Source organism: Poromitra crassiceps (genome assembly GCF_964638095.1).
Source record: "Poromitra crassiceps genome assembly, chromosome: 8".
NCBI classification, from domain to species: domain Eukaryota; kingdom Metazoa; phylum Chordata; class Actinopteri; order Beryciformes; family Melamphaidae; genus Poromitra; species Poromitra crassiceps.
This window is the reverse complement of record NC_139629.1, coordinates 23,255,197-23,279,735: the sequence shown is the minus strand read 5'-3', so window position 1 is coordinate 23,279,735 and position 24,539 is coordinate 23,255,197. Positions and strand designations below refer to the sequence as shown.

The window sequence follows — 24,539 nt, the reverse complement described above, 5'->3', positions numbered from 1 at the left end:
TCTTCCCACAGGCCACGAGACTCCTTAACACACACAAATAAACAATCACTGCTACTGCTACCATTACATATGATAATTATGCCTATGTTATTTGCACCTGTGCAAACAGAATGTTTAATTATGTTTTAAGGTGTCTATGCTAGAAAAGAAAAGGAAAAGTTTACTGTTATTGCTTGTTGTTTCTCTTGTTTTACTGCATCTATATGCCCTGTTTTTGCACTGTTATACTGTTATTTGCACTATGTTGTAACGGAGTCTACAGCACAAGAATTTCACACGTGATACTTCTACTACGGAGTGACAATAAAAATCTTGAATCTTCACCTGCAAAACAGATATTCATGGAATTCTGGACAAAATCATATCAAACAATGACAAATTATTCTCAGATTTGGTTTCCGAGAGACAAAATCTCATCAAATGGGGGTCCATGGCTCTAATGTGGACTCAATTAAGGGTCTTTGATAAAAAAGGTTGAGAGTCACTGAGGTGACAGAATGAACTCCGGCCGCCGGTCAAAACAAGACGGTAAGCAGCGGGAGAACAACAACCCAATCACCTCGTCCCCGGTGACAGCCTAGCAGTTTCTCTCTCCTGACCGGCCCACCCAAGCGCCTCCGGCGGTGGTGTGGGGGGGGGGGGTCAAACAAACATTTGCCGCCATGCCGGAACGCCCTCGCGCTCGCCCGTCACGCCGCCCCGGCCCGCCCCGCGAATTTATCGGGCCACTTTTGGACGTTGTCAGAGCAGTCGCTGTCGATAAAGCTGGCCGTAATGTTTGCCACCCCTTCACTTCACGCCGGAGATTTACCTCCCTGACAGACACATCCTGCCTCAAGGTCCTGTCTGCTGCCTCGCCTCTGAGCGAGCGGGGAGGGAGGGGGGAGGGAGGGAGGGAGGGAGGGAGGGAGGGAGGGAGGGAGGGGGGAGACAGGACAAGGCTTCAAACAGCTTATTATCACCAATTTGACACAGTGGACAGTAAAAAGCTGACGCCCACAGAGACCCCCCCCCCTCCCTCCCTCCCCCCCCTATGTTCATTGTTGTCCTGTTAAGAAGAAGCACATGTCCACAAGAGCTGAAGTGTAAATAAGAGGATGGCGAGGGATCTAACCTTGACTTCCCTGTCAGTCTCGCTTTCTCTCTCTTTTTTTTTTTTTTTTTTGGTTCCCGTTCTCCAGCCTGGCCGGGGGGGAAGGAGGGGGGAGGAGGGGGGGGGGGGGGGGGGAGGAGGGGGGAGGTGACAATGAGGCAGGAAGTTGATTGAGAGGCTCTATTATGTATCAACTTAAAGGAAGCTCCCGTGATGGATGACACAGAAGACGCCAGTCACCTTCAGAGCACACGGACGCCACACGGACGCCACGCTCCTCCCAGCATCCTCTCTGGCAAATGACCTGAAAATCCCGCTGACATATTCAAAAAGGGCTAAAGCGTGGCGGCGGCGCCGGGCAGCCTTGGTGCCGTGTGCATAAGCAGCAGGGCCAATTTAAAATGGAAGGGGTGCGGGGGGGGGGGTGCAGAGGGGTGGGGGGGGGGGGGGTCGTAGAGATGTATGGGCACGTATTGAAAATCCATTTCTGCTTTTCAGACATTGTCTGCCAGGAACTTCAGGGACAGGGTTTCATTATGCTGTAAAGTGTAAACTAAAGCGGTTTGTGTGTGTGTGTGTGTGTGTGTGTGTGTGTGTGTGGGGAGGGGGGGGGGGGGCTGAGGTAAAGGGACATGTGTTTGACTTTAGGGCCTAATTGTTCCCTTCACTCAGGAGATGACAATTAATTGAGGGGTATCAGAAGGACCTTGAATGCAAATTGAATTAAATAAATGTTACTACAGCCATCTAAAAACTACTTTTATCCAACAAGAGTCTCTCCAGTGCCTATAGACAGAGATTAGTTCATTTATGCCAATTTATCACTAAATTAGGTATTCAAATTTCTTCTATTATAACAATATTAGCAATAACGGACCACTAATATTCAGTAACAACGGTGCCCTTCAGCTTGCTTTCTAAATTTCGTTAACATACAATACTGCCAGCGGGTCCTTTGTGCTACAGGACAGTCTGGACTTTCTATTAAATTGCTTCATATTATATTCCAAAGTACATCTGTATATAAATCAAGAGATATTCTTCAGCCTCGCTCCTCTCATAGATCACTATCAATGTTACGCTATTCAGCTTCATTTGTGAATGACAAGGACAAAACACAAGGTACATAATGCATACAAAGCTAATGGCTACAATACATGCTAGACACAAGCTGTACAATAGCAGAGTGGCTCCATCATGAAGGAATAGATAGAAGATAGCAGAAGATCTCACTATTAAACAGACTGTAGCAAAGAGATTTCCCCCCCCCCCCCCGATATTTTGGAAGTCTAACTCAAACTAACACAACTTTCACAATATGTCATAGTAGACTACAGGCAGACTTCTTTTTAGAGCCATGTTAGCTGTGAAAAGGCTAATCTAGATCCTAGCTAACAATCATTTCTTGCATAGACATCCTCAAAATGTGACTTGAATGTGTGTTATACATACTTCATATAGACACAGACTGATTTCTATAATCAATATTTTCCAAGGCAAAAGCAAATGACTATGAAAAAGGGCTGCTCCCAGTGTTTTGAGTCATACAAAGTGCACACTGATTTTGGTCTTGGTGATCTTGAATTTGAAGTCTGAATTATCTTTTTCACACAACAACTGGCTTGGTCTCAAATTGATTGCGCTCTTGGCGTGAGACCTGACAGCACAGACAACTAAACATGCATTTCCTTATTTTCAGACCATCAACTGTAAACATAGCAGCAAAATGAACCCACTGAAGTCGGATCTGAGAGAAATATTCCATCACCAAATTAAAACCTTCAAGAGCTGCATATGTGTTTACCTATAATGAATACCTATAATTAGCTATAACGTATAGCTAAGTAATCTAGGATTGAAACATGAATTGACCTACAGTACTACGCTCACTAGTCTCGATCTGATGAATAATTAACTAGTTAAGTGGTTTGCTGAGACAGCGTCTGATTTGTTACAGCAGACAATAAAAACCTCAAGAAACCCTGTGTTTATTCAGTAATAATCCGCTCTGTGGAAGGAACAAGCTGACATTTGCAGACACAGAAAGAGCGATCACACATACAACTATCAGGACTCTGAGGGACCAGGGTCCAGCATGACCTCTAGACCAGCTTGACCTCTAGACCAGCTTGACCTCTAGACCAGCTTGGAAAGAAGAGACAAAAGCCATTGACAAAAGAGACTGATCTTTACATGTATTAGTACACTCTGGCAAACTTGCACTGACGTAATAGTTACTCAAATAAATTAATTGGAGAAAGTAGGGCTGGGCGATATGGACCAAAAATCATATCTCTGTATTTTTAGGGTTTTTATCTCAGTATTTTCTACAAAGTGGGATAAGTGTTCAGTTAATAATAATAATAATAATAATAATTGATTGGATTTATATAGCGCCTTTCAAGACACTCAAAGCGCTTCATATATCAGGGGAGGGAATTCGATGTTGTACGGTAAGTCAAAGCCACATGTGAGATGTCACAAGCATTTTTACTAAAACAAGTTAGGATTGGGCGATATGGACAAATTCAAATATCACAACATTTGGTGCCTTCACAAAATATTGACACAATGAGATTGTTGATCAAATAATCATCATTAATATGGATATAATGACTAAGTGGGTAAAGGCTAATAATGGAACAGCTAGAAGAGTCTGGTCAGTTCAGAAAATGACAACCAGTAAAGGACAACACTCATACCATCATAACACGATATTACGAGATCCAAAATCTAAGACCAGATCTAGTCTCATATTATCACAATAACAATATGATATCACCCTAGGAAAAAGTACTGCAACAGCCACACAGCTCAGATGCACTGTGCTGTAACAGACCTACAGCTCAGATACACTGTGCTGTAACAGACCTACAGCTCAGATACACTGTGCTGTAACAGACCTACAGCTCAGATACACTGTGCTGTAACAGACCTACAGCTCAGATACACTGTGCTGTAACAGACCTACAGCTCAGATACACTGTGCTGTAACAGACCTACAGCTCAGATACACTGTGCTGTAACAGACCTACAGCCACACAGCTCAGATACACTGTGTTGTAACAGACCTACAGCTCAGATACACTGTGCTGTAACAGACCTACAGCCACACAGCTCAGATGCACTGTGCTGTAACAGACCTACAGCTCAGATACACTGTGCTGTAACAGACCTACAGCTCAGATGCACTGTGCTGTAACAGACCTACCGCTCAGATACACTGTGCTGTAACAGACCTACAGCTCAGATACACCGTGCTGTTACAGACCTACAGCCACACAGCTCAGATACACTGTGTTGTAACAGACCTACAGCTCAGATGCACTGTGCTGTAACAGACCTACAGCTCAGATGCACTGTGCTGTAACAGACCTACAGCTCAGATGCACTGTGCTGTAACAGACCTACAGCTCAGATACACTGTGCTGTAACAGACCTACAGCTCAGATACACTGTGTTGTAACAGACCTACAGCTCAGATACACTGTGCTGTAACAGACCTACAGCTCAGATACACTGTGCTGTAACAGACCTACAGCTCAGATGCACTGTGCTGTAACAGACCTACAGCTCAGATGCACTGTGTTGTAACAGACCTACAGCCACACAGCTCAGATGCACTGTGCTGTAACAGACCTACAGCTCAGATACACTGTGCTGTAACAGACCTACAGTCACACAGCTCAGATGCACTGTGTTGTAACAGACCTACAGCCACACAGCTCAGATGCACTGTACTGTAACAGACCTACAGCCACACAGCTCAGATGCACTGTGCTGTAACAGACCTACAGCTCAGATGCACTGTGCTGTAACAGACCTACAGCTCAGATGCACTGTGCTGTAACAGACCTACAGCTCAGATGCACTGTGCTGTAACAGACCTACAGCTCAGATGCACTGTGCTGTAACAGACCTACAGCTCAGATGCACTGTACTGTAACAGACCTACAGCTCAGATGCACTGTGCTGTAACAGACCTACAGCTCAGATGCACTGTGCTGTAACAGACCTACAGCTCAGATGCACTGTGCTGTAACAGACCTACAGCTCAGATGCACTGTGCTGTAACAGACCTACAGCTCAGATGCACTGTGCTGTAACAGACCTACAGCTCAGATGCACTGTGCTGTAACAGACCTACAGCTCAGATGCACTGTGCTGTAACAGACCTACAGCTCAGATGCACTGTGCTGTAACAGGCACATCGCACTGACCTGCTATTTCCTTGTGGGCATCTCGTCCTGTTTAAGAGGCAATCTCCCAGTTTGAGTGGCAGCAGGAGGGTGTGGAGGGCAGGGGGCGGGGCTGCTATATTCAAGTGCTTTTGCTGATTCATAATTAGACATGAACCCGGAGAGCGCCCGCTACGGGACGGGGGGGGGGGGGGGGGGGGGGGGGGGGTCAGAGGGGTGAGGAGGGAGACGGGGGAGGAGGAGGGGCGAGCTGGCGCCCGCCTGATGGGCACCAAATGAACAAATTATGATGGCCCCCACTGGGCGTGATGGGGTCAAACGGCCCGCGCCCCGCCGCTGACAGTTCAATTTCCCCCCAACGCGGCCCCATTCGCTGACTGCTAATTATGAATGAAAAGTTATCAGCCACAGCCAACCCCCGGCGTACACACGCACGGACAGCGGGCGGAAAAGGGTTTGGGTGGTGTGTGTGTGTGTGTGTGTGTGTGGGGGGGGTGGATTTAAGAGGCATTTGTGAGAGATCCTAATGTCAAAATGTTATTAGAGAGAGCGGCAGCATGAAGAGGCTGGGGAGAGAGGGGAGGAGGAGGAGGAGGAGGAGGAGGAGGAGGAGGAGGAGGGGGGGGGGCGGGTCAGAGACAGTGACCGGGGTTAATCTAAATGCCTTTGATAACCATGCAGTAATTCTGTAAAAGGGCCCGAGCACTCAGCTGAGACAGACTCACTGCCACTGTGGGCGGATTGCTGAGGAATAGAAATGACACCGGGGGCCAGCGCGTTGTGTGTGTGTGTGTGTGTGTGTGTGTGTGTGCGTGTGTGTGTGTGTGTGTGCGAAGTCTGTTCTGATATGCGAGTGTGTGCGCGCATGTCTCAGAAACTGCGAGGGGAGGGGCGCGCACGCGGGCGGGCGTGTGTGTATAAAGGTGTGTGAGGTTATTTACCCTTGTCTATGAATCCCGATGCCCATCATGTATTTATGCATAGAATTGACTCTAAATCAGGTGTTGTTGATGTGCGAAAAGTTCCCTGTTCTAATCTGCATTTCTATTCTCTATTACTCCTGCCTGGCCTTCACCTGAGGGGGAGAGAGCCACTAACAAGCCCCCCCCCCCCCCCCCCCGCTGCATAAACACCCTGGCCCGAGAGCAGCTGTCAATCACACGGAGTGACAGGCCGGCAGGACCCGATGGGCAGAGGCAGAATATCGAGCGAGTAGAGCCAAGCCGCAGCAGAGAGGCTGCTGGGAAGAGACGTTCTCCGCTGTACCGTGAGCACACACCCAGAAGTGCGTGAAGGTAAACAAAGTCACGTGCAAAGTTCAGACAGATTTTTCACAAATCAAACAAGTAAAGAATGTTGTCCCCCACCAGTGATGGACTGTAGTTCCACCCTCGGGACAGTCGGTGGTGATTCCTGCTTTACCACTGAGTCCCCAGTCATTGTCAATGCCACCCCCTACTGGCACAAAATCAACATTACAGTGTGACGAAAGGCCTCAATATGCTTGTTTAGAGCTGCATCTGATAACAGAATGAAGTAGACTCCCCTCATAGACGCGTGTTCAATGGATCAGCGTGGGGTAAATCCTTCCGTTCTTCCAATGCAGCAGAGTTAGCATTTAGCTGCTAGCCCAGCCCAGGCAAGACAGGATCACGGATTCAACCCCCGCAGTGAACGTATCATCTGAACAGACGTCTATGTACCTGCTTTTGAATCCCCAATCCTGTAGTGTAGAGCCACAGCACTGCCCTTTGGTGAGTCAGCCCATTGAGATATATGGGGGGTTTTACCCCACCATCTAGTCTCGCGCGCCAGCCGTAGTAACATTTTGTGGGCGTTCCCACACAGACGTGGGAACGCCCACAAAATGGCTATCTATTATAGTTCCCCAGAACTGGCTGATATGGGGAGGTACGAGATTATTGGAGGCTGTCCGTCAACCTAGGGGTGCGGAGTAAAAAACATGAAATAGCCCAGGTCCAGTAGATGGGGGTAATCCAACTATTTATGGATGCCAACTGCCGTTAAACTAAACAGAAGAAGAAGGTCTTGCTGCTAGTTTAGCTTACTCTCTTGTGTGTATTCCCCAAACTCTGCCTTTAGTCTCTTCTGCTTAGCTTTAAAAGGGGCAGCTCACCCTAAAATCCACAATACATATTTTTCCTCTCACCTGTAGTGCTATTCATCCATCTAGATCATTTTGTGTGAGTTTTGGAGATATCCACCCTAGAGATTTCTGCCTTCTCTCCAATACAAGAATGGAACTGGACGGCAATCAACTTGTGGTGCTCAAAGCGCCATTTTTTTTTTTTTTTTTTAAGTCTCTTTCCATAAATCATGACACGTCAAGATAATCCACACAGACCTTGTGAGCAGTTTCATGTAGGAACTATATTCTTTCGACCAAACTGCATAGCTAGTTCCTACATGAAACTGCAGCTAGCTAGCTAGCAGCTAGTGGTGCGTCGGACCTTCCACCAACTCAAAGCACCAGTATTTGAAGACCTGTCAAAATGAGAACCGTGTTGACTCAATCTTTCTCCCAAATCACATATCGCTCTTTTAATTTGTGTGAATTTAGCTATTTACACCTGGGTACAAACAGCCACATGGGGCATTTACACCTGGGTACAAACAGCCACATGGGGCATTTACACCTGGGTACAAACAGCCACATGGGGCATTTACACCTGGGTACAAACAGCCACATGGGGCATTTACACCTGGGTACAAACAGCCACATGGGGCATTTACACCTGGGTACAAACAGCCACATGGGGCATTTACACCTGGGTACAAACAGCCACATGGGGCATTTACACCTGGGTACAAACAGCCACATGGGGCATTTACACCTGGGTACAAACAGCCACATGGGGCATTTACACCTGGGTACAAACAGCCACATGGGGCATTTACACCTGGGTACAAACAGCCACATGGGGCATTTACACCTGGGTACAAACAGCAACATGGGGCATTTACACCTGGGTACAAACAGCCACATGGGGCATTTACACCTGGGTACAAACAGCCACATGGGGCATTTACACCTGGGTACAAACAGCAACATGGGGCATTTACACCTGGGTACAAACAGCCACATGGGGCATTTACACCTGGGTACAAACAGCCACATGGGGCATTTACACCTGGGTACAAACAGCCACATGGGGCATTTACACCTGGGTACAAACAGCCACATGGGGCATTTACACCTGGGTACAAACAGCCACATGGGGCATTTACACCTGGGTACAAACAGCCACATGGGGCATTTACACCTGGGTACAAACAGCCACATGGGGCATTTACACCTGGGTACAAACAGCCACATGGGGCATTTACACCTGGGTACAAACAGCCACATGGGGCATTTACACCTGGGTACAAACAGCCACATGGGGCATTTACACCTGGGTACAAACAGCCACATGGGGCATTTACACCTGGGTACAAACAGCCACATGGGGCATTTACACCTGGGTACAAACAGCCACATGGGGCATTTACACCTGGGTACAAACAGCCACATGGGGCATTTACACCTGGGTACAAACAGCCACATGGGGCATTTACACCTGGGTACAAACAGCCACATGGGGCATTTACACCTGGGTACAAACAGCCACATGGGGCATTTACACCTGGGTACAAACAGCCACATGGGGCATTTACACCTGGGTACAAACAGCCACATGGGGCATTTACACCTGGGTACAAACAGCCACATGGGGCATTTACACCTGGGTACAAACAGCCACATGGGGCATTTACACCTGGGTACAAACAGCCACATGGGGCATTTACACCTGGGTACAAACAGCCACATGGGGCATTTACACCTGGGTACAAACAGCCACATGGGGCATTTACACCTGGGTACAAACAGCAACATGGGGCATTTACACCTGGGTACAAACAGCCACATGGGGCATTTACACCTGGGTACAAACAGCCACATGGGGCATTTACACCTGGGTACAAACAGCAACATGGGGCATTTACACCTGGGTACAAACAGCCACATGGGGCATTTACACCTGGGTACAAACAGCCACATGGGGCATTTACACCTGGGTACAAACAGCAACATGGGGCATTTACACCTGGGTACAAACAGCAACATGGGGCATTTACACCTGGGTACAAACAGCCACATGGGGCATTTACACCAGGGTACAAACAGCAACATGGGGCATTTACACCAGGGTGCATCTGCCAAGATTAAAAGCACCAACAACGAAGCACAAAATAAATCCCATTCAAGCACTTCACAAACCTCAATGTTCCCACATTTTCCAGGACGCCAAGTACATGTATGAAGGTTGAATATAAGAAAGAGGATTCACATAATTAATTTTCTTATTCGGCGTCTTTTTAAAGGTCGAACTTCACGCTATTTTTAGCTGTTTAAAACATGTCTCATAGGTCTTTAAAACAAGGTTATTAATTATTTTGCACACCAAAAAAAACACCTCTGTGGGACTTCTCTATCGACTCTGTCTCTCCCCTCATTAACTATGCACTGTTTTGAGGGCGGGACCTCTGAATCTGATCCAATGATCTGTTAGGATAGATCCATCCTTGCTGCAGCTATTCACCTTATTCTTTGCCCATACAAGGACGCTTCTGCATGACGTCATTTCGTAATCGTCTTTCCGGTTTTAAACACGGAAGTAGAGTACGCCTTCCGCAGTCATTTAGACTTGCCAAAAAGCTGTTTTCAAGCAAAAAAAAAACCCAAACTGTTTTTAAGTTTTCATATTTGTCGGGTGAGAACGTAACATATATATGACCAGTTTATCAGAATAACGCCTATTGGAAATCTTTAACGAGCAGCGAGGACCGGGAGCGCTGACTATGCTGACACCGGTCGGACTAGCTATCTGTCAAACCCTACTGTAGTTAGGCTACTGGCAGTGAGAAAACACTGTCAACGTGCTTTTGTAACGTTAAATGCCAACCGGGTACAGCCATCGGCTCCTCGCAGCAGTAACGTTATGAACATGTAACTGAAGTTGGCCGCAGTGTAGCTTAACTCATTGAGTGCCATGGACGGACATGTTCGTCATTTCAAATAGTAACGTAGAGTGCCAAGGACGGACATGTTCGTCAATTGCGTTTTTTGACGGTGGGGCGTCGATCAAAGCCTTCTGCCTCTCCTGTACAAATATTATAGCTATTGGAGGTCTATAACCTATTTTACAGAACCCTTAGGTGGCGACAGTGCTCTCCAGGTTAACAGAAAGGCAGAGAAAAACAGAGAATAAGTCGTTGAGGAAACGGAAATCGCATCGCATCCGTATGCATCGATATGCATGAAGCGTTTTAACGTTAGATGTGCCTGCAGCAGGCAGCAGCCAATCTGCTCCCACAATTGAGCTCCTCCATGTCCGCTGCGACAGGCTGCCGCCGACAGCCCATTCGCATGATCAGCCGTTATTATTCTCAACTGGAAGCATACAGTAGTAGCCGGTGACAAACACACGCGGAAAAAGCTGGATGTCGCCGACGCGCACCCTTCACAGTGCAGAGCAAACTCAGCAGAGAGCCACCTCCCATAAGGAGGAGTGTGCAGTTGAGGCGGGGCGGGGCGGGGGGGCGGGGGGGGGCACGCAGTACAGCACACAACACTGACCCAGACAGACCCAGGCAGCAGGACAGGGTTGGCAAACGCAAGCCAGAATATCCGATGCCCACCAGCAGCAAATCAAGATCAGCAAGAAGCTGCAACCAGCAGCGCACGCAGGGGCCAGCGCTGCTGGTTGCAGCTAAAAATATTATTCTGCCAAACAAAATTCCCTGGCCTTCACTGTTTTATTGAAGGAAATTATTTTTGAGGTGTGACTACATCAGAAAATTAGCTTCAGAGTCAGTGATGTGTTTGAAATGTTTAATTTCACAAAAGGGCCATTATCTCAGCTTCTAGAAAAAAACTGCTCTTTTTTGTTAAATCAAGCTATCTTCTCCGGCTGATAACTAAAGAACGGAAAATGATATCAATAAACCTGTTTTTGCTGATGATAGAAAAGAGTCTCATCGTTCTTTTTGCGTGTTCATTGTTTACATAGTAATATCACACAATATTCTGTGGGCCTCGAGAAATCACTGAAAAAAGCTCTGAAACTCTGGCACTGGGAGCGTCCGTTCTCCAAAAGTGGCTGGCACTCAATGAGTTAATTCGGATTGTTGCCAAACTTCATTCATACTGACGTTTTATTTTGAAAATGACGATTTTTTACATTTGTTGTCTGCGCAGCCGACCACACAACAGCTTTTAGCTATGTTTAATTCAAGGAAAATGACGCTTTTCCCCCGTGATGGGCGTGGCCTATTTCATGCAGTGTCTCTATGCGACAGACAAGCTTCATCTTCCACATTCAGTTGGCGGCCGGGGGCGGGGCTGTAAGCAGGCAAATTAAACGAGTGTTACTTTGTGATGTCACAACGTCTCACGACTCACGAGAGGCAAAACGGCTCGTTTGGAGGCAAAACAATTTTTCAATATACGGCCGGTGTGGCTTTATCGGAGGAGAATGTGTTCTGATGATGTTTATATAGCACGCCCCATATCTGATCATCAACGAGGCTAGGGAAATCACGTTTGACACGACAGACAATAGAGTTAGAAAAGGAGCTGGTTATGAGAGGAGAAAATAGACACAGCAGCAGCAGCAGCAAATGGCCTGGACATTTTAGCTCCCAGGGGGGAAAGGAGACAAAATACACAGACATACAGAGAGACACACACACACACACACACACACTCACACACTCACACACACACACACAGGAGAGGAAGGAGCCGTCACACTGGGAAAGGTCAAACATCAGATATACACAGCACAGAGACACAAGGGACGCAACAGCTGACAGAGAGAGATGGAAGGTGAGAGAGAGAGAGAGAGAGAGAGAGAGAGAGAGAGAGAGAGAGAGAGAGAGAGAGAGAGAGAGAGAGAGAGAGAGAGGGGGGTGGACTTATGGATGAGACACAGACACGGAGATGTCAAGAGGGAAAACAGACAATGTGGGTGAGAGAGGGAGGCCATCAAAGATCCAGGAAAGAAGAAGAGCGTTCACTCCATCCTGGCTGCTAATAAATATAAGGAGGTAGAAAAGGTCAATGGCCGCCGGCCCCGCGAGCACAAACGTTCCACAGGGGAGCGAGGCTCATTTCTCCACCTCATATGCTGCGCCGGTGCTCCGCCAGTGTCAGAAAGGAACAATAGACTCAACACACAGAGATACAGGTTCTGTCAGTGTCAGAAAGGAACAATAGACTCAACACACAGAGATGCAGGTTCTGTCAGTGTCAGACAGGGGCAACCTCCGGTTCTGAAGGATGAAGCCAATGTGAAGTCCCTTAAACCTGCATTGTTTCAAATGGCCTGCAGGGGGCGTCTCCACTGGCTTCAAAAAGAGGTCTCATTGTATGGAAGACAATACGGGATTGACCGTACTCCTCACATGATTTATGACCTCAGTAAACACTTTCCTAATGAGTTTATGTCTCAATCACTAGTTTCTAGTCTTCTTCAATACAACATGATGTTCATTTAGTAAACTATGGTCTCATTTAGAGTCAAATAGATGATAAAGCAGGCTATGCTTTGGGGCGTGATTGACAGGTCGCCTGTCCAGTGATCGCGCAGCTCGACGATCACGGACCAATAGTAGGCGGTGCTGCAGCGGCTCTTGTGACGGTCACAATGCCAAACTCGAGCCTTCAAATCGGGAGGGCAGAAACCAATGGGTGACATCGCCGTGGCTACGTACGTCCATATTTCTTATACCGTCTAGCGCAGGGGTGTCAGACTCATATTAGGTAGAGGGCCGGATTTGTTCAACTGAGACCTCATGGGGGCCGGATTTTTTTTTTTACTAAAATCAATTCGACTCATTTACCCATTTACTTCACAAAAGAAATACTGCTCTTTCCATTTCTCTTGAAACTGCCTGCATTCCGTGTCAACCTTTCTCTTTTTCGACAGCATCTTGTTCAGGGGCGGACTGGGATCATAATTCAGGCCGGGCATTAGATACCAAGCAGGCCAGGCCGATACGGGCCGACGCGCGTGCCGGCGTCTGAAAAATTTGGGCCGTTTAAAGCTCAATTTGGGCCGTTTGAAGCCAGATTTGGGCCGTTTGAAGCCCGATTTGGGCCGTTTGAAGCCCAATTTGGGCCAAGTCCAATTTTACAATGAGATGCACCCACTTTAACCCTGAATAAAGTACCGGTAATAAAACCACTAGTAAACCAGTAGGCGGCGCCTGGCCTGCTGTTCAGTGAGTGGCCTGACTGCGGGCACAATTTCTTTTTTTTTTTTTTTTTGCAGGCCAGGCCAGGCCACCGGGCATTTGCCCGACGTGCCCGATTATGCAGTCCGCGCCTGATCTTGTTGATTCTTTTGTTTTTTGGTAGGTAGCTGAATGCGCGATTCAATTCCAGCGTGGCATCATGGCGGCTTTGTTTACACCTGATGACCTACTGACATACTTCCTTGTAGTGCAGGTTAATTAACTTATGAATGAACTCTTAGCTTGCTTATTAGCCACACGTAGTTCATGATAATGGGGTGCGAATTTAATAATAATAATAATTAAAACATTTTTTTTTTTTTTTTTTTAACACATTCACTGCCAGCCATTTTTTTTTTTACTGTAGGTAGCTTCTGCCAGAGGGTTTTTTTGAGGATTCTGGCTCATCTTTCAAGACCCGAGGATTCTTTTCTGCTAAGATTTTGTGAACACAAAATATCTCAAAAGAACTACGGTAATAGAATGTGTGCTTTCTCTGTCTAAAATAGTTAGTTTGTAGAGTTAGTAGTTATGTAGGCATTAGCACTTGAATACAGCATGGTTTCAGCGTCTGAAAATTTAAGCTGAGATAAATAGCTTTTTGTGAAATTCGATAGAACAGTCACTTTAACCATTCATTTTTGGCATCAGTAAGACGTCAGACATCTAAACAATAGTTTTGAACAGTAATTTCCTCCATAACAGCAGGAAACCCCCCTCTACTTCAAACTCCTCCCTCCGTGTGTGTTCTTCTTGGCTGCAGCGGGCGTGTCACAAGCTCGTTTCTGCTGCTGCTGCTGCTCCTGTCTGCTGGCAGCCGCTGGGCGAGGATGGGCTCGCTCGTTTCTTGGGGTTTCGGTTGAGAAACCCCAAGAAACGGGGTTTCTTTTGCGATTCTGGTCTTATTTATGCTGCGTGTTTCAAAGTGTGTTGCACCCATAATCTATTATGCAAATTTGCAATCCCCCACCGCCAGCAATCAGCGCGAAAGCGAAAGCGTTTTCGCCAATCCATTTTACAGTATGAGAATGGTTTCATCGCGCGTTCCCCTGCAGTTTTGGCTCAGCTTTTTCTAGTCTGGAGAGCACTGTCGCCACTTAGTGGGTCGGTGGAATGGGTTGTACACGTTCGGTGGCTTCAATATTTATATAAGAGATGTAAAAGGGTTAGATCAACGTCCCACCGTCAAAATTTTTTTTTTTTTTTTTTTTTACGTATCAACACGTCATTGGCAGTCAACCGTTGGATTTTTTTTTACGTATCAACACGTCATTGGCAGTGAACGTGTTAATATTCCAAAACATCTCGCGGGCCGGATGAAACCTGCCCGCGGGCCGTATCTCTGACATCCCTGGTCTAGCGTCTATCTATGGTCTCTCCGATGCACGCACCCACACCCACCCCCACCCCCACTAACCTGCATGGTGGAAGAGATGTTGGAGAGAGAAAGGCCTTCCAGGTCTGAGCGCAGGCTGGTGGAGAGGACGGAATAGTTTGGTGCCGTCATGGGTGCAGGAGAAACTGAGGGATCCAGAGGAGAGACACACTGAAAACACCACACACTGAAAACACCACACACTGAAAACACCACACACTGAAAACACCACACACTGAAAACACCACACACTGAAAACACCACACACTGAAAACACCACACACTGAAAGCAACCACTTAAGAGCGCATTAACCTCACTACAACCAGCCTCACATCCTTTAGCCGGTGAATTGATCAAGCAATCTATCTGAGTGATTGACAGTATGTAGCACAGAGCAGCTGGACAGACTCACAGTCATCGAGGTCCAGCAGAGACACCTCCTTCTTGGACTCGACCTCCACCTGAAGAACAAACACAGAATGGTGACACTGGGCAGTGTGAGAGAGGAGCGGGCACGTGAACACAGCATGGTGACACTCTGCAGCGTGAGAGAGGAGCGGGCACGTGAACACAGCATGGTGACACTCTGCAGCGTGAGAGAGGAGCGGGCACGTGAACACAGCATGGTGACACTCTGCAGCGTGAGAGAGGAGCGGGCACGTGAACACAGCATGGTGACACTCTGCAGCGTGAGAGAGGAGCGGGCACGTCACAGCATGGTGACACTCTGCAGCGTGAGAGAGGAGCGGGCACGTGAACACAGCATGGTGACACTGGGCAGCGTGAGAGAGGAGCGGGCACGTCACAGCATGGTGACACTCTGCAGCGTGAGAGAGGAGCGGGCACGTGAACACAGCATGGTGACACTCTGCAGCGTGAGAGAGGAGCGGGCACGTGAACACAGCATGGTGACACTCTGCAGCGTGAGAGAGGAGCGGGCACGTGAACACAGCATGGTGACACTGGGCAGCGTGAGAGAGGAGCGGGCACGTCACAGCATGGTGACACTCTGCAGTGTGAGAGAGGAGCGGGCACGTGAACACAGCATGGTGACACTCTGCAGCGTGAGAGAGGAGCGGGCACGTGAGCGGGAGGCGAGGGAGTGAGTGAGGGAAGGGGACCCGGGCAGGAAAGTGACAACTCGTAGTGAAATGGTGCGAGCGTGCTATTTGGTGGCTAGCGTGTTTCAATTTCACTGACGGTGTCTCTCACCACATGACACCTTCATCCCCTCCCCCAAAAAGAGATAACTCTGTATACTTCGCCAACATCTCTGGCACGTGCGTCGACCAGTCATGCACACGCTGTCATGTCACAAGCGATACACGCCACCTCCGGCGCGCTTGGCAGGTGTTTGACTCGTGGGGATTACGAAACGCGCTCGAAAAAAAAAAAAAAAAAAAGGCATTTGAACGACGCGAGCGCTTTTATCGCCCGCCTTTCTCCGCACACCCTCCCTAACCAACCACGGCTTCATTCCCGTCACATAAAGAAGCATACAATTCCACTCTGCTTTTCTCCAGGCCGAACAAACGGGGAGGCGAAAACAGGGTGGAGGCGGCGCGAGAAGGAATGAGAGCGAAAACAAAACAATAAAGTTAGTGGCCGTATCTTCTCCGATCCTCTCTGATTGACACCTGGGGGGGGGGGGGGGTTGGTAATAGAGACGGAAACCCTGTTAGTAAATAGAGGTCTGGAAGAGAGAGAGAGAGGTATGGAGAGAGAGAACGAGACAGAGAAAAAGGCAGAAATATGCATAATTCATCAGCCAAAGTGTATGAAATGAGAATTTCATAGTGCAGAAAGGGGAAGGGAGGGCGAGAGAGAGCATGATGAGCAGAACAGGTGAGAGAGAGAGAGAGAGAGAGAGAGAGCGATGGTTGAAATGGGGGGGGGGGGGGGGGGGGGCGAGTGAGAGTGACTGAGATTTGAAAAGGGGAAAGCAAATCCTATTCCACAGTAGAAGATGTGATTTCTAAGCTCTGGGCACACAGGTGTATCCAGGGAATACATGGCGTTAATACTTTACAGAGGTGAACAGAAGAGGGCTGAAAACAGTACAGTTTCTGCCTCATCTGGTCCACGGTAACATCATATTTCACACGGGTAAACATACGCTTAAGACTACATGAACCTATTGCAGAAGGTCCTAGGTGGTTACTTGATTCTGATTGGCTGGGAGCGTTTGAAAAAAAAAAAATGTCTGACAAATGTTTGGCTTTGAAGTAGTTCTATTAAATGTGTAAGATCAATATAAAGCATGTTTCAGCGTTAGTGTGCTCCAGTCTCATGGAGCTCACAGCCTATTCAAACAAACTAGAATAAAGATTCTCCCCAGCAGATGAATCACTTAACGACCACTCTACTCTCGGCTCCCAGACCATTGGAGATCTCCGCCTACCAATCGTCTGGGAACTTCTTGTCAAAGATAGTTTGAACGGCCGCTAGCAAACCCACGCCCCCTTTGTCACTTTTCCGGGAATGACGCTGTCCCCCCATTCTTCTCCGTAATGAAACAAACTGGAGGTACAGCCAATCACTTTGTAACACGGAGAGATCTTTTTAGCACATTGAAAATGGATGTCCCAGTAACGTTACATTATCGATTCCGTCTGATCCGTTTTACAAGCACACGACTTCTGCATGCAGGGCCGCCTTAAGACCCTGGATTGGTTCTGCGATGCAGCTTCTTTTTTTTTTTTTTACTCTCAAATAGTTTCCACCCAGTTTTAAGTATGAAAGCTTAGTCTCTTAAAACAGACTGTATCATCTACATCCGGCGAATGCAGCTATATACAGTCTGTATGTTACACCCCCAGAACATGCACAAGGAAGTTGGGAAAAAAACCTTCAGACTGGAAGGAAGTTCTACGGAATCCGACCAATCACGACACGCGAATGCGGCATATTGGATTCTGATTGGACTAATGAGCGGAAGACCCGCCTTTCTGCCGGCATATTGGATTCTGATTGGACTAATGAGCGGAAGACCCGCCTTTCTGCTTCCCATTCCGGTTGGTGCATGATTCTCCCCCACGAAGTACAGACGGTATGGCGGAGGCATTTGAAAATTGCGGAAGCCAACTCGTCTGTTCTAAGAGACTAATGAAAGCTGGGAGAATGTTCTCAGTCTCTAGTTGAGCGATGCAGATAGAAACTGTGTCTACAGTACCTCAAACCAAAAGCAGTTAAGGGAACAGTATTTATTCAATTTGGGAATATAAAAAAAGGCTATTAGTGTATTGAAGAAGATGGTACTACTTCCTGCTTCATTCTGATGAAGACCTTTTGATCGAAATGTCAAAATAAACTGACCCGCGAGCCAGTTAATCCAGTGTGCGGACTTTATTTATTTTTATTAGTGTGTATTGTCTAGGGCTGTGCAATAAAATCGATACGGCAATATATCGAGATACTTTTTTCTGCAATACTGTATCGATATTTCCCATATCGATTTTTTTGCACAGCCGTCTGTTCAGTGACACAATAAGAATACTTTTTATTTTAGTGCGTTCAGTAACGCACTCAACACTCAGTAGTTTTGACTCAATTTGCCCACTAAGTTATCAATATAAAGTGATGTACACATTATTACACTACCTGGGTGGTACACAGTGTGTTGTATTTTTAGCTCTATTTTTTAAATTTGAGTAAATTATGTAGAGTATTGCAATATATCGCAATATGTAATGTATCGCAATGTTTCGTGATACAATGGTATCGCGACCCATGTATCGTGATATGATACGTATCGTATAGTGAGGTCCTTGCCAATACCCAGCCCTAGTATTGTCATCATTTTTCTTCTACATAAAGTGAAGGCAGTCCTTTTTAACCTTTGGCAAGTGGCCATGGTATAGATGTGATTACGGAAGTATACTAGTAAGAATATAGTACATCATGTATAATGGGCCTGGCCTGCTAATCGATAGCATTTAGTAGCATAACAGCATCTATACCTCACATTACTATAGCATGAACTCACCTTGGGTTTGGACTTCCCACCGCTCTTCTTCTGCTTTGAGTCTGAATCGTCTTCAGACTCCGTCTCCGACTGAGAGGAGCTTTCTGCTGAGGAGCTGCTGGCCTGGACCACAGGACCATTACCGTTTTCATCTGAGTCACTGAAACACACCAGGACACAAGACTGAGTTAGATTCATGTGAGTCACTGAAACACACCGGGACACTAGTCTCGACGCCAGACCCATGAGAGTTCTTACGCGGATACACTACGTTACTGCATGCTGCAGAGCTCTCTCTGGGTCTGGGACACTTTCCCTCAGAGGGCTGGTTATGGGAGGGAACCGTTCACTTGGCCAGTCATATGCCAGTGATGGCTTCAGTCCTCTCCAATCAGTAACGACTTTGCGATCAGACGACACGGGAGGCGCAGCCCATTTGCTCTCTCATCGGTGCTATGACCTGTCACTCATTCAATTTCAACCCGCCTTCAAAACCAGCAGTGGCTGTTAACTGGCACAGACTCACTTATGTAGTATGCGGAGAGCAGCGATTCAACAGAATATTTGAATCTGGGGAGAGACTACCGGGACACAAGACTGAGTTAGACATGGATGATGGGATCAATACAAGTGCTAGAGATGATATCTGAAAAGCACAACACTGACCAGTTACTGGCTTTGGCTTTAGAGTGAAACCTTCCAACATGGAACTAAGGGGAGTCTGAATCTTTAATCAAACACATCCTGCTTTTAATATATCATAAACAGCATTCAAACAGGTATAGTTTGAGGGCTAGCAAACAGGCTAGGAACCACAAGACAACACAAACTTTGATTTTTTTTTTTTTTTGCCCACAAACCTCAACTTGCCCCAGTCAGAAGAACAACGAAGATCAACATGCTTTTGTTTGTGAAGTTAATTCAATGTTGCATTTGCTCAAAAGATCTTCTCCATCTCCCCCCCCCCCCCCCCCCCCTCTCTCTCTCTCTGACTTGCTCTGTCTCTCTTCAATTTGTCCCTATAATGAGTGTTTACTCCGCCTGCCTGCCATTTTCAGCGGGGTTAAATTAACGAGGAGAATTGTGACGGTAACTGGCTTTCTAACTTGGGCGATGATGAAAAGCCAGTATTAATTTGGCCTACAGATTTCATTTGCTGCGAACAGGAAAAGGCGATATAAATCACTGTGGGCCTGATTAGGCTCTGCCTGAAATGACTGGGCCATAATGAGGGCATTATGCTGTGTTTGTTGTGGAAGCACTGGGGTGAGCTGCTTCTAATTACTCTGTGTGCGTGTGCATGCGTGCGTGTGTGTGTGTGCGTGTGTGTGTGTGCATGTGTGTGCGTGTGTGTGCGAGTGAACACGGGTTCGCTGCTCTAATTATACTCTCTAATGGAGGGAGCAGGGTCAGCCGCCGGCCTGTCACACACACAGAGCAAAATCAGGTACATTCTGTGTGAGCTGCTCGTGAGCAAACGAAGTCGAGTGTATAAGAAACTAAATTTGCCAGTGTGTAAGAGAGTGTGTGTGTGTGTGCGTATGAGCATATTCAGTATAGTAATGACTCAAATCTCATTCATTGGTAACACCAGGCTGCTAAATGACCAATCAAAAGTCATTATCCATTAGCCATGTAAATGTGGGTTACGCTACTGGAGGAAAATTCCCCTTGATTAGCTCGTTAATGGAACTCGCACTAACGATATTCTAACAGCTCTGCCAGCCTGTGTGTGTGTGAGTGGTGACAGAGGCGAGGATATTCTAACAGCTCTACCAGCCTGTGTGTGTGTGTGAGTGGTGACAGAGGGGAAGATATTCTAACAGCTCTACCAGCCTGTGTGTGTGTGAGTGGTGACAGAGGGGAGGATATTCTAACAGCTCTACCAGCCTGTGTGTGTGTGTGAGTGGTGACAGAGGGGAAGATATTCTAACAGCTCTACCAGCCTGTGTGTGTGTGAGTGGTGACAGAGGGGAGGATATTCTAACAGCTCTACCAGCCTGTGTGTGTGTGAGTGGTGACAGAGGGGAAGATATTCTAACAGCTCTACCAGCCTGTGTGTGTGTGAGTGGTGACAGAGGGGAGGATATTCTAACAGCTCTACCAGCCTGTGTGTGTGTGTGAGTGGTGACAGAGGGGAAGATATTCTAACAGCTCTACCAGCCTGTGTGTGTGTGAGTGGTGACAGAGGGGAGGATATTCTAACAGCTCTACCAGCCTGTGTGTGTGTGAGTGGTGACAGAGGGGAGGATATTCTAACAGCTCTACCAGCCTGTGTGTGTGTGAGTGGTGACAGAGGGGAGGATATTCTAACAGCTCTACCAGCCTGTGTGTGTGAGTGGTGACAGAGGGGAGGATATTCTAACAGCTCTACCAGCCTGTGTGTGTGTGAGTGGTGACAGAGGGGAGGATATTCTAACAGCTCTACCAGCCTGTGTGTGTGAGTGGTGACAGAGGGGGAGATATTCTAACAGCTCTACCAGCCTGTGTGTGTGAGTGGTGACAGAGGGGAGGATATTCTAACAGCTCTACCAGCCTGTGTGTGTGAGTGGTGACAGAGGGGAGGATATTCTAACAGCTCTACCAGCCTGTGTGTGTGAGTGGTGACAGAGGGGAGGATATTCTAACAGCTCTACCAGCCTGTGTGTGTGTGAGTGGTGACAGAGGACAGAGGGGAAGATATTCTAACAGCTCTACCAGCCTGTGTGTGTGAGTGGTGACAGAGGGGAAGATATTCTAACAGCTCTACCAGCCTGTGTGTGTGAGTGGTGACAGAGGGGAAGATATTCTAACAGCTCTACCAGCCTGTGTGTGTGAGTGGTGACAGAGGGGAGGATATTCTAACAGCTCTACCAGCCTGTGTGTGTGAGTGGTGACAGAGGGGAGGATATTCTAACAGCTCTACCAGCCTGTGTGTGTGTGTGTGAGTGGTGACAGAGGACAGAGGGGAAGATATTCTAACAGCTCTACCAGCCTGTGTGTGTGTGAGTGGTGACAGAGGGGAGGATATTCTAACAGCTCTACCAGCCTGTGTGTGTGTGAGTGGTGACAGAGGGGAAGATATTCTAACAGCTCTACCAGCCTGTGTGTGTGTGAGTGGTGACAGAGGGGAGGATATTCTAACAGCTCTACCAGCCTGTGTGTGTGTGAGTGGTGACAGAGGGGAAGATATTCTAACAGCTCTACCAGCCTGTGTGTGTGTGAGTGGTGACAGAGGGGAGGATATTCTAACAGCTCTACCAGCCTGTGTGTGTGTGAGTGGTGACAGAGGGGAGGATATTCTAACAGCTCTACCAGCCTGTGTGTGTGAGTGGTGACAGAGGGGAAGATATTCTAACAGCTCTACCAGCCTGTGTGTGTGAGTGGTGACAGAGGGGAGGATATTCTAACAGCTCTACCAGCCTGTGTGTGTGAGTGGTGACAGAGGGGAGGATATTCTAACAGCTCTACCAGCCTGTGTGTGTGTGAGTGGTGACAGAGGGGAAGATATTCTAACAGCTCTACCAGCCTGTGTGTGTGTGAGTGGTGACAGAGGGGAGGATATTCTAACAGCTCTACCAGCCTGTGTGTGTGTGAGTGGTGACAGAGGGGAAGATATTCTAACAGCTCTACCAGCCTGTGTGTGTGTGAGTGGTGACAGAGGGGAGGATATTCTAACAGCTCTACCAGCCTGTGTGTGTGTGTGAGTGGTGACAGAGGGGGAGATATTCTAACAGCTCTACCAGCCTGTGTGTGTGTGAGTGGTGACAGAGGGGAGGATATTCTAACAGCTCTACCAGCCTGTGTGTGTGTGAGTGGTGACAGAGGGGAGGATATTCTAACAGCTCTACCAGCCTGTGTGTGTGTGAGTGGTGACAGAGGGGAGGATATTCTAACAGCTCTACCAGCCTGTGTGTGTGAGTGGTGACAGAGGGGAAGATATTCTAACAGCTCTACCAGCCTGTGTGTGAGTGGTGACAGAGGGGGAGGATATTCTAACAGCTCTACCAGCCTGTGTGTGTGAGTGGTGACAGAGGGGAAGATATTCTAACAGCTCTACCAGCATGTGTGTGTGTGTGTGAGTGGTGACAGAGGGGAAGATATTCTAACAGCTCTACCAGCCTGTGTGTGTGAGTGGTGACAGAGGGGAAGATATTCTAACAGCTCTACCAGCCTGTGTGTGTGAGTGGTGACAGAGGGGAGGATATTCTAACAGCTCTACCAGCCTGTGTGTGTGTGAGTGGTGACAGAGGGAAAGATGAGTGTGTGTATATACAGTACAATAGAGGGGTAGGCTATGTTGTCACCTCTGCAAATGATGTTGCAAGGAGGAGTTTTCACCCTATATCAGTTTGTCAGCAATATATCTCAAAAAGTCAACAAATGGATTTAGATGACATTTGGTGGACTGATGCCCTTGTTCCAAGGATCAGCTGATTAGATTTTGGTGTAAGGCTGGACAATATATCGAGATGCTATCAACTAGCCGCCTGTCTAGCCGCGTATCGACGTCGCCGGTCGCCCAATTATATTAGTGAGAGATCGTGATATGAGACTAGATATCGTCTTAGGTTTTGCATATGGTAATATGGTGATATGCCTAAGTGTTGTTTTTTCTTGGTTTTAAGCATTACATTGAAGTGATGTCATTTTCAGAATTTACCAGACTGTTCTAAGCTGTTCTATTATTTGCCTTCGCCCACTTCGTCATTATATCCACATTACTGATCATTATTTATCCAAAGCCTCACAGGGTAAATATTTTTTGAAAGCAGCAATAGTCACCCCTACAATATTGTCACAATATGGATATTGAGGGATTTAGGCTATTGTGATTTTATTGGTCAAAAACAATGTGATTTCAATGAGATCGCCCAGCCCTATTTTGGTGGTGATCCGGATGTGAGATTTGCGGGTCTTTAACCATAACTAGGCTCCAGCAGGTAAGACATTAACAGATGTGTGGGGGACGGGCAAAAAGAAAGATGAAAGTGAACAGAGGGAGGCTGCATGTCTGTTGCAGGCTTCTCACACAGAATATGAACATGGCTAGAGAGGTGAACAGATGCAGGTAGAGATGATTGATGCAGCAAAGGACCGGCCACGTTTGCCGACTGTGACGAGCACAAACACACACCTGTCTAATTAGCAGAGCCTGCCTGAAAGAGAGAGAAGCAGGTGACACATGGACACGTCCAAGAAAACCACGCTGTTAAGACTCAGAAAAACACAGGGGGGATTTCACTGTACCTGTCAATAGTGGCCGGCTTGGCCTTCTTGTGCTGTGCCTTCTTGGTCTTTTTGGTCTTTTTGTCTGATTCAGAGTCAATGGAGCTCTTCCCAGAGTCACTGGAGCTCTTGTCGGACTGCTCGCTGCTCTTCGCGTTACTCTCGGCGTCGCTGCTCGACTCTGCAGAGCCAAATACACCCTCAGAAACATATCCAGCCTGAATAACAATGTTAAATACTGTTTTTTCCCCATTAGACCCTTTCCACAGCAGCCGTTTTGTGTCTCAAGGCAGGGTAAACAGAGGTGTAAGCAATGACATTAATGAGGGCCCTGACAGTGGAACAATGGAAATTGAAAAACCATCATTAATGTTATTGTTTCATCTGTGCTTACCCTG

General features: G+C 47.3%; 1 protein-coding gene across 1 annotated transcript in view; it reads right to left on the bottom strand.

Moving 5' to 3' along the window:
* ap3b1a (adaptor related protein complex 3 subunit beta 1a) overlaps positions 1-24,539 on the bottom strand; it is a 124,195-nt gene that overhangs the window by 47,162 nt on the left and 52,494 nt on the right. The window contains exons 19-22 of the mRNA XM_083640945.1: positions 24,163-24,322; positions 18,955-19,093; positions 15,382-15,430; positions 15,011-15,114 (exon numbers count right to left, since the gene is read on the bottom strand). Coding sequence (XP_083497071.1) covers positions 15,011-15,114; positions 15,382-15,430; positions 18,955-19,093; positions 24,163-24,322 — 452 coding nt within the window. The remainder of the gene's footprint in view (positions 1-15,010; positions 15,115-15,381; positions 15,431-18,954; positions 19,094-24,162; positions 24,323-24,539) is intronic.